The sequence below is a fragment of the Camelus dromedarius genome, chromosome 17 (genome assembly GCF_036321535.1).
Source record: "Camelus dromedarius isolate mCamDro1 chromosome 17, mCamDro1.pat, whole genome shotgun sequence".
NCBI lineage: Eukaryota > Metazoa > Chordata > Mammalia > Artiodactyla > Camelidae > Camelus > Camelus dromedarius.
This window is the reverse complement of record NC_087452.1, coordinates 32,865,629-32,876,161: the sequence shown is the minus strand read 5'-3', so window position 1 is coordinate 32,876,161 and position 10,533 is coordinate 32,865,629. Positions and strand designations below refer to the sequence as shown.

The 10,533-nt window shown below is 54.1% G+C and overlaps 1 protein-coding gene across 1 annotated transcript; it reads right to left on the bottom strand.

Moving 5' to 3' along the window:
• Positions 1–524: 524 nt before the first annotated feature.
• CISH (cytokine inducible SH2 containing protein) lies at positions 525–6,387 on the bottom strand. The gene is made up of 3 exons (XM_010977944.3): positions 5,928–6,387; positions 2,345–2,565; positions 525–2,109 (listed from the first exon to the last, which is right to left on the bottom strand). The coding sequence occupies exons 1-3, from the start codon at positions 5,945–5,947 to the stop codon at positions 1,586–1,588; spliced, it is 765 nt and encodes a 254-aa protein (XP_010976246.1). The 5' UTR covers positions 5,948–6,387; the 3' UTR covers positions 525–1,585.
• Between the last annotated feature and the right edge of the window lie 4,146 nt (positions 6,388–10,533).

The window sequence follows — 10,533 nt, the reverse complement described above, 5'->3', positions numbered from 1 at the left end:
CTGTCTGCAGCGCTGCACAGAATGACCCTTCCCCAGGCCTCCTTGTGGTTGGGAATATGAGCTTCCCAGTCATGCCCTGGTGCCTTTGCACTCCCTGTAAAGTGACTGGCCCTGACTTCTCTGACTGTTGGCCTCCTCATCTCAAAAGACGCTGGCCCCTGGAGCTGTCCATAGCACCCATTCCCCCCAGAATTCTCCACTTTGTCTTTAATTGACATCTCCTGTCTGTACCTCTATCAGGTCTGATGCTCCTCTGCCACCACCCCAAACCTGGCACTGGACCCTGCAGGCAATCCAACTGGCCTTTACCTCCTGCCTCCCACCCTCCAGAGGGAACAAGAGGAAAGGAGTGGAGAAAGGCCATTCCCTGCCCCCTCCACTCTTCAGTGGTCCACTAGCAGGGCTACTCAGCCACATAGGTCTCTGGGCCTCTGCTGACCCAGATATAAAGTGGGGGATAACAATAATAAGATTGAAGGAGACAAACTGTGCAGAACTCAAAAGAGGCCCCACTGAGGGCTCTGTAAGTGAAAGATACAATTTTATTGTCGTTACAGAAAAATCAGTGGAAAAAAAAAAGACTACCAAACTGTTTTTCAAAGTAATAATCACTTTATAAAGTCTTATCAGATATGTATTTCTTTCCCTCTCTCACGTGCAGGCACCTTCCTGGGCAGGAAACAGACCCAGAAGAGCTGGAGCAGCAGCTCTCAAAGTAGCATGTCCTCCCCACCAGCCCAGCACCCACACTCATGCAGGGCCTATGCCTCAGCGAGACCAGCTCTGTGCAGGTAGGGCTCTGCCCTGCGAGGGGGTGAGCGGCCAGCTCTGTTGGGCTCTAATGCCTTGGCTCCATTTTCTTGTCCATTTGCCCAATCTCCCAAAACAAGGTTGGGGGCAGAAGAGAGTGGACACTTTCACAGGGGGTGGGGCAGCACCAGGACATCCAGGACTGCCTTGGGTCCAGCAACACATCTCAGAATGGGGCTCTCCACCAGGAGGAGCTGGAGAAGCTGGGGCAGGGCTGGAGTCTCTGGAGCACTCAGGGCTCAGGGCAGAGAGGTATGGTTGGCTCACGCTGAGATCAACCCAAGGAGAATAAATAAATAAATACTGTATAACTGTGCAGTCCTTCAGCCTGGCCTGCTCTCCCATCAGGGGACTGTCACTGTTGACCTCAGTTCCTCTGGCTGCCATCCTCCCTGAGACAAAGGCTGGCTGGAAGGAGGGGGCCTGCTCCACTCTGTGGACTGAGAAACCAGGGCCAGCCAAGTCTATGCAGTTCAGGAGGCCACAGTAGGGAAGTGGGGGCCTGGGCCCAGCCCACAGGGTGAAACAAGGTCCTGCCTGTCTCCCTGTCTTCTGACAGATGGCCCACCACAATGGCTGCTGACCTCCAAGTCATGTGACACTTCCCCCTACCCCTGGCCCCAAGCTTTGCTCCTGCTGACTCTTCCTGGTCCAACTGCCAGATGCATGCAGGCACCAGGATAACTGGAGGAGGGATAGTGGGAGCCCAAGTCCAGCTAGGGCCGGCATCCCCTCTAGGATCTGGCTGGGTGAGGCTAGGTGATGCCTGGACAGGTCAGAGCTGGAAGGGGTACTGTCGGAGGTAGTCAGCCATGCGCCGGGGCAGTGGGAGGCAGTCCACGTCAGCCACCAGACGGTTGATGACGAGGCGGCACAGGTGCTGCAGGCTTCGGGCACTGCTTCTGCGCACAAAGGGCTGCACCAGTTTTAGGTGCACAGCAGTAGCAGGCAGTGCTGGGTCACCAGGCACATCTTCCTTAGGTGTAGACAGAGCCGGGGTAGGTGCAGGGTCAGGACTGTCGCTTCGGGTATCTGCAGCACAGGAGGCCACATAGTGCTGGACAAGGCTGACCACATCTGGGAAGGCCAGGATGCGCGGCCTGGACAGGCAGTTGGAGTCCAGGCGGAAGCTGGAGTCTGCATACTCGATGCGCACGTTGGTGGGGCCGCGGGTGGTTTTGACAGACAGTGTGAACAGGTAGCTGGGGTGGGTGCTGTCGCGTACTAGGAATGTGCCCTCTGGCATCCTCTGCAGGTGTTGCCGGGCCTCGCTGGCCGTAATGGAACCCCAATACCAGCCTAGGCAAGTGTAGAGGGGGCAAGAAAATGGTCACAGTGGAAATTAGCTGGGGGCACCAACCCAGGGCAGGGCAAGGCTCAGCTTCTCCCTTCTCATATCCCTAGGGAGGGCTGTACCTCCCCCATCAGACTCTTCTGGGCAGGGCCATGTCTCTCAAATTAGACTCAAAAGGCAGAACTAAACTTCTCCCATCAGACTTTCCAGGACAAGGCCTGTCTTCCTCCTCAGACTCACCAGATTCTCGAAGGTAGGAAAAGGTCTTGGCTATGCACAGCAGATCCTCCTCAGGGTCCAGAACCTTGGGCTCACTCTCTGACTTGGCTGGGGTCTCGTCGGCTGCCTCCTCCAGGAAGGTGCCAGCAGGCAAAGGCTGCATAGCTGGTTCGGGCAGCTCCAGGGACTGGGCCCACAGAGGCCGCTGCCCGATCTGCTCCACAGCCAGCAAAGGACAAGGTCTAGAAGAAGGTAGATGGGCAGTGAGTGGAGGCCCTGTGTTCTCCCTATTTCCAGGGATCCCCTATGCCCCAAACTGGCACATGACCTCCAGCCAGTCTGTCTCACTATGAACCCCAGTTTCTCCTCTGCCCACCCATGGGCTCAATGAGACCAGTACCCCACTTCCCACTTGTCATCAGTAAAGGCACCTTGATTACTTTCCCCACATATGAGCCCTCTTTTGAAAGAGACTTCTCCACCCTCCCACATTTATTAAACAGTAATTACAATCATCCCTCAGTATTCATGGGGACTGATTCCAGTTTGTGGGGACTGATGCCAGGAGCTGCTGTGGATACCAAAATCTGCTGATGCTCAAGTCCCTTATATGAATGGCATGGTACACTGAACACATGGGGCCCTCCGTATCCATGGGTTTCACATCTGCCACTATGGAGGGCCAACTGTAATCTCTGTATTTTGGACCAACCAAATACACAGATCATTCCCTATATGCCTTTTTAGCTCACAGTGGCCAGTTGGTGTCTCCACCACACTGATAGGATTCAATGCAAAGAGGCCTTACAATGGTGCTCTCCTGGCAGTGGTGGGCTGATTAAATGGCACTAGTCCTGGTTGAGCCAAGGGATGAGCCTGTGCGGGGTCCTCCAAGAGGCCCCAAGATTATGGTAGGATGTCTGAGGTCACATGTGACCTCTCCAATGATAAGAGTATCTGTTGGAGGGACCTAGGTCCACACTATCCAGGGCTTAGAGGCCAGAATAGTCTCCCCAAACAGATCAGACTCCCATCCTTTTCTCTGTTCCTCCAGCTGAGGGTCTGGGGTAGACAGTGGCCTCTAAAGGTGCTGGCAAGTCCCACCTCCCATAAACACAAGCTCCCACTGAAGGGCAGGGTACTCATTCCACCTTCCGGATCCCACCCTGACAAGCCTGCCCTACCAGGCACTAGATCTTATACAAACCTTGCTCTTCCCTAGACCTCAGCTTCTCTACCCGTGCCCCACCCCTCTCCATGAGGGTTCCTAGCAGCCCAGACACTGAGGGGTTTGGCCGCATTATATTCTCAGATGGCTAGAGTTGGGTTGTTGAACTGGCTGCAACTGGAGCAGTAGCTTCCCTTTAGGGGAAACCCACCCAGCATGGTGATCCTGGGGCTTCCTGGGAGTGAGGGGCATGGTCCTGGTTCCCAAGGAAGACTGCTTGTCCTCTCCTCCTCATCACAAAATCCTCAGGCCTAAGTTCTGGGTCTGGTCCCTTGCTGGATCTCAGGACACCAAGGTAATGAAACCCTGGGCCCTGCCCTAAAGGAGAACTAACAATCCAAAGTCATAAAAGCAAAGAATGTCATGGGGAAGTCAGGGTCTGCCTGCTCCTGAGCTGAGTTTGCTAGGCCAAAGGAAGGAGTAGCGGGGAAGGGACAGCAGGCAGAAATGACAGCATGGGTAAACACTGCCAGGTATTGCTTACGAGGCAGGAAGAGGTGGGCAGGAGCCGACAGCAGGAGCCAGACACAGGAACCAGATCTGGCAGTGTAGGTTATAGGTGACTCTTAGAAAATTTTAACAAATCAGGGCCCCATGATCACTTTGAGGATAAGGGGCCCCAAGACCCTGGCACACCACAGCCTGCTAATACTTCTCCACCCCGACTCCCACTGCACTACAGAGCCCTGGAATCCCTTTTGGGGAGCTGGAGGCTGAGTTCCGAGGAACTGACTGGTGTTCTGCCTGCTGGGATCCAGGGCTCAGCTCAGGCCCAGGAGACTTCCCGAAGTAGGGTAGGCTGCTAGCTGGTCAGGCCAGATGGAGCCCCCGGAGTTTAGCAGGGCACATGTGAATGTGGGTACCTCTAGGGCCAACATGGTGTCTGGGTGTGTGAATGGCTGTATTGGTCACCACAAGCTCCTGGTGAGTGAGTGTATATCTGGGAGGGGTGTGTCCACAGCTGTGTCATTGTCATGGTGGGGGCGGTGGCTGGTGTGTTCCAGGTGTGGGTGGCTTGTACGTGTGTGTGCCTACTATGGAGCTCAGCCTGTGAGTTCTGCCTGGGGACCAAGCCAATTAGGGCAAACAGCCCTGAGGAGGGATCCCTCAGCAAAGCCAACAACCCAGACCTATAGTGGAGAATCCCTGCTCCCTTCCTCAGGAGGGCACCAGCTGGTCTGTGGCTGTGTGTGTATGTGTAGGTCTTAAAAATCTCACTCCCTGACACCCAGCATCTGAGGTTCCAAGGGCATCTTCAGCTGGAGCAAAGTGAAAGAGAGTGTGGGACCCCAGAATTGGGGGGTTCCTGAAAACAAAGGCAGTGGTGGTGTGGGAAGGTGTTCTAGAATCCCAAAATTCAGAGAGGAGGAAGGGAGATACTGGAGACAATTAAGGAGAAATACTGAATTATTTCTTCCTAGCACCTAGTCTTCCTAGCACCTCCAGGACTCCTCCCTGGAAACAGGACTGCTCAGAACAAGGGGTACTTGAGCCTCACTCCACCTTCCACCCTTCCTCATTTGGTACCATGCCAGTTTTGATAACAGCAGCCACTGGGCCACCGAGCTCTCCCTGTCTGTGGAGCACCCACTCACATCTTTCTCTCTCCCTGGAGCTTTCTGAGCTCCTGTCAGATCAGTCTGGAGAGCATCAGACCCCTTGGTTGAAGGGGTACCTGAGGCTCTGGGCAGAAAGAACGTGCTAAGAATGCTTAGCTGAGGCCAAGACTGTCTTATCAGTGCCCACCCCCGCAAGTCTTTGGGAAACTTGGAGAAAGCAGGGCAGGAGCCAAGTTCCTTCTCACACTGGGATCCCAGACTGGGCTGAGAGGAGGGGTGAAGCTATTGTGGGGGTGCCCCAGACAGGACGGGGCTAAACCTAGGCTCTCCCAAGAGCTGCTTGTTTAGCAGGTGCCACCCTGAGGAGAGTCAAGGATCTCAGGCTGGCTTCTCCAGAAGAGCCTAATTGCTAGCAGGAGAGTGGATGACAGGACAGAGAGGGGCAGGGGCTGACCCAAGGTCATCAGTATGCCACCAGGCCAGCAGGCCAGGGTAGAGCTTTCTGGGCCCAGAAGGGGGTCTGGGCAGGTGAGCCAGGTCTTGAAGTCCGCGCTGCCTGAGGCGTCTACCTGCTTCGGCCTGAACCCCAGCTTAGCCCACCCTGTGTTTCTCCCGTCGCCAGTCGACCCTCAGTTTCCCTACCCACGGTGCGAGTAGAGGTGGTGACGATGTTGTCACCCCTCCCTGTTGTCACTCCCGAGGTCTTTCCGGCGCTTCTGACCCGTCAGGCTTTCTTAATACTCGGCACCTAGCACGAGGCCAGTACCCTGCCTTGTGCCAGCTCGGAGGCTGGGCGGGGGCGAAGAACAGCGCTTACCCCTGAACGCAGAGGACCATGTCCCGGCAGCGGCAGCTCCGGAGCTGGGGCTCGGCCAGACGGCGGTGGCTGGAGAGAGCGGGTCGCGCTCGCAGGTCTGGGTCCCGGGGCGCACAGGCGGCGGGCAGGGACTGAGAGGTGGCGGTGCGGGCGGGCCTGAAGGGAGCGGGGGGCAGGCCGGGAGGGCGGGGCGGGGCGAGCAGCCTAATCTTTTGTCCTCTGAGTTCCAGCCCTTCCCGGAAGCGATGTCTTCCTAGAACCGCCGGCTGTGCGGCCCGGCGGGGAGAGGTGCGGGCAGAGGCGTCGGCTCCCTAGTCTTGGGCCGAGGGCCGCTAAAGGAAACACCTTTGACAGATTTCCAAGAACTTTCCAGGAAAATGGGGCGGGACCCCGCTCACCGACCAATCGAAGTGCAGGAGGAGGAGCAGAGTGGTTGAGGAGGACCAATTATAGCGCTTGGACCCGAGGCTGACGTGACTATGTGGGGTTGAGCCTGACCTAGAGACCACTAGGGAATGACCGAGCAGAAGGCCAGGGAGGGGCCGGTGTTCTACAGACCCAAGTCCAGATTTTCTTCGGGCATTCCCCTTCCTTGGGGACAGGACCTCTTATCTCTGAAGAAGTGGTGACAGCAGGAGGGCGGGGTCACGGGCTCGTCTCCTTCAAGGCGGTTTGGTGTGCGGGCGCCCCCTGTGGGCTGCACCTGGACTCTGTGTGTGGGTCGCATGGGATATGGTTTGAAGAGGGACATTGGGGGATGGAAAAGATGTGGAAGGAGTACTCAGAACCGAGCAGGTCCACGGGGGTCAATCCTGACATCACCACAGCCAAAAGGATCCAGGCAAGAACGTTTTCTCTGAGACCTGGGGGAAAAGTCACCATAGCAACATTTGCACCAAGCAGGGCCATTCAGTCTCGACCCTAAGCTGGCCTCTGGCAGGCCCTCCAGTCAGGGAAGAAATGACTACTGACTTGGGGAGGCAGGCAAGGATAGTGAGCCCCCAGCTCAGCCCACTGGACAGTCTACATGTGTCTCTGGATTGGTGGGCCTCCTAAAAATGTGGGAGACCTGGAGCTCCAAACACCCAGAGAGAAACTGTAGGATGATAAGGTAGAGAGAAGGAGCAGTGACACCCCCTCCCATCTACATGGAGCACTTGCTACACTTTATCTTCAACAGCTGGTATTGCCCCCACTATGCAGACAAGACTGAGCCCCAGGAACAAAAGTCAGAAGCCCATGCTCCTACCTGCAATCCTCTCCACCTTTTCTGAGTTCACTGGACTCCCCAGGAAGCATCTTGAAAGACTATAGGGACTACGTACACCTTCTCCAAGCCCTTAGGCCAGAAAGAGAGGGAGAGAATTGGGGAAACGACAGGGTCTGCTCCCCACTCCCCACTGTCCAATGTGTATCCTCATGTTCCCAGGGAAGAAGGTAAGATTCAGATCTCCTGCCAGGGATGACAGACTGCTGGCAGTGTCCAGAGGCCTGGATGGTAGTGTCCAGACTTTCCCCAGGGCAGACAGGGCTGAGCTTGCCCTGCCTGGGAGGAGATGAAAAACAGAGAGATCCAAAAGCAAAGCCCTGTGAAACAGGACAAAATGACAAAATAATTGGTTCAAATGAGAAGTGACTTCAGGGAATCCACTTCTCCATAAATTTCCTAAAGAGAAGTTGAGCATCAGTGTAGCCCCACCAAAATAGGCTAGAAGCTCCTTTAATGGGATGCTGATGGGCGTGGAACCCTCGTTACTCACTTTGACGGCTGGGGCACCTGGAGATCCCAGCCTGGGGCTCCTGCGTCAGATGCTATCTCTTCAGTAGGAACTGGCTACTGCCCTGCATTACTGTGAAGGCAAAGGGCCTTCGCAGTTGCCAAGCAACAGAGCTGGGATTTGAACCTAGTTCTCTGTGGGGACAAATCCCAAGCTCTCTACCCTAATACTGTACCGCTTCCTTCTCACTCTACTTTACTGAACACTTACTATGTGCCAGGTGTGCTCAGCAATTTCCAGCCCCATTTTATTTTCTTACTACTACATATTGCCCCCTCTTAATAGGTGATGAAACTGAGGCAGAGAGAGGTTACAGTATATCCTAGATCTCTCAGGCCCCATCCCTCCCCACACTTCCTCTTCTTGCGACATGCCAGCTTCTAGGCATCCTTCAGGATCCAACTTTCAGGTCCTCAGTGAAGCCTCCCTGTCTCCTGGCCAGTCAATGGCCGAGCACCAAGGATGTCCCCTTGAAAGCCCCCTACAGAAGTCGGTGATTATGCAGTTCTGTGTGTAAACTAAAGGGCCCCAAGGGTTTTGCCCTCCAACCGTCCTTTGTGAATTTGACAGTGTAATGCACCTTTCAGGCATGCTGGGGACAGTGATATGCCTCTGTTTTGCCCCAGGTGCCTGCTTGCCCTAGGTGTTGTGAGTCCCTGGAGCCATTTAATTATCACCTCTTGCCCTGATTGCTGGGCCAACACTGACACCCAGTGGCAATTCCTCTCCTAGTTTCTTGTGTCAAATCGCCTTAGATTCTCCCTTGCAGAAAAACCCCTGCCTTGCACCCCAGGAACTGGCCTTGCTGCAGGATCTCTCTGCCCCTCCCCACTCAGAACAGTCAGAAGATGGGTCACGAGACTATACGGGAGTTCCTTCCTTAAGGTCTGGCTCATTTGTCTCTATACTCTCACATGTGCAGCCTCTCTTCTCAAAGAACAGTGTGTGCGTGTTGGGGGAGGGAGGGTTCAGCTGCCCCCCTCCCATGCTGTTCAGGCACTTACTGGACCCCTTGGTCATTGTAAGCTACTCCAAAGGCCTCAGCCCCCATCCCCATAGATGTGCAGCTATCATGAAGGGCTGTGTGGCAGAATCTGCCACCATGAACCCACCCCTGCCCTGGCCCAGCCATCCCAAATACTAAATCCTCCCATCAGTGGGCAGGTGGCAGATACTTACTGGAACATGAGCAGTGAGGGGAAACCATGCATTCTGACTCACCTGGGTTAATTGGTCAGTTGCAAAACATGTGTCCATGATGTACCCATGTGGGGAATGTGTGTAAGCATTGGTACCGGTATGGACACCGCAAGGGGACAGACATCACCATTGCATACTTTTTACCTTTCTGTATGTTTTTTATTTATTATATAACAATCAAGTTTTACTTATGCAATTAAAATTTTTAATAAAAAGAGACCAGTTTGAAAACTACAAATATAAAAATTTTAGAACAATTGTAATCTAACTCTATTTTTAGAAAATAAGATATCTCAGAGACCATGGCATGCAGAGAAGTCCTTGTCTGTGACAAGGAGCCTGCCTCCACCCTCAACTCCCTAGCCTGCTGCTTATGAGTCGAGACCTGCTTGTCCAGAATGAAACATTGCTCAGCTTTGGGTTCATCTGGCTCAAACCAGCCACCCCCACAGAAGAAGGAGGATCCTTTTCTAGTCTCCAAGCAATGAAAACATCTGGATCACAGGCTTTATTCAAGGCTCTGGGATCTTGGATCAGATTCTCAGGTGAGGCTCAAGGAGAGAAGTCCTGGTCCAGCTAGGCATGAATGTGTGTGTGTTGTGTGCATGCCTGTGTATCTCTATGTGCATGTGTGCACACATGTAAATGTGTGATTGTGCATATGTGAACACGTGTGAGAATATGTACATATGGATGTGGGAGGGGGCAGAGGGGCACAGGAGAGGAGGGCATAATTTGAGGGTGAGAGCTGGGCCCTGGAGTTGTTCTTTGGGGGTTGGGATGGGGGCTCTGCCATGACAGCTACTGACTTCAGGCAGGTTTCTTGACCTCTCAAGACTTGTCTGTCTTATGTGTCTGTGTTGCAGGCTGTGTGGAATTGGTACTGCCCTCCCGTCTCCAGTCCCAGTGAGGTCATGGGGTGCCAGATAGAGCACTTCCCCAGTGTCTGGTCTAAAAGGATGGTTCAGTACGCTTAGTTGAGACTATCTTCAGGGCCTCTGCTTTTCTGAACCCTGCTAGCTTGAAGGTCTCCTTAAGGAAACAGAGCAGACCCTCAACACACCCTCATCCAGCTCAATCACTGTACAGAGAGGGTGCCCTTTCTCCTGGAGTTGCTGCACTGAAGAGCTTGGATAAGGCATCAGTGTGCATCCACATGTGTGTGTATGTGTGTTGGGGGTGCATAGGACAGGGAGCTTGCGGGGCCCCAATCCCAGAGCCAGAAGATACCTTTGAATACTTAAGCATATACATAGATAACCCATGGTTGGGACAGAGGTCGCGTTCCTGCAGTCCCGTTAATGGTCGGTAGATGGCAGCAGAGGACCGTGCAGGGATCCTGCCCCACCTCGCACCTTCCCAGTCCCAAGCACGACACCTCGTTTGGGATTGGGGGCGGGGTGTGAGAAGGATATACGGGAGAAGTGTAGATTTGTCCAAGGAGACAGCCACACACCCTGCGGCTCTAGACAAGTTGTTTCCTCTCAGGGGTCCTCAGTTTTCTCATCTGTGAAATGACAGTTAACAGCCTGGGATGGGAAAACCGGTTTATTTATGTAAGGTAATCTAAGATGGGCTCAGAGTAGAGGCCTAAATGTGGAAGGGAAAACCATTTAGCTAATAAAGAA

Coding starts and splice junctions, on each gene's coding strand:
- CISH (XM_010977944.3), bottom strand. CDS start 5,947: ATGGTCCTCTGCGTTCAGGG. Junction 2,566..5,927: donor ATGGTCCTCTGCGTTCAGGG/GTAAGCGCTGTT, acceptor ACCTTCTTCTAG/ACCTTGTCCTTTGCTGGCTG. Junction 2,110..2,344: donor TTCCTACCTTCGAGAATCTG/GTGAGTCTGAGG, acceptor ACACTTGCCTAG/GCTGGTATTGGGGTTCCATT.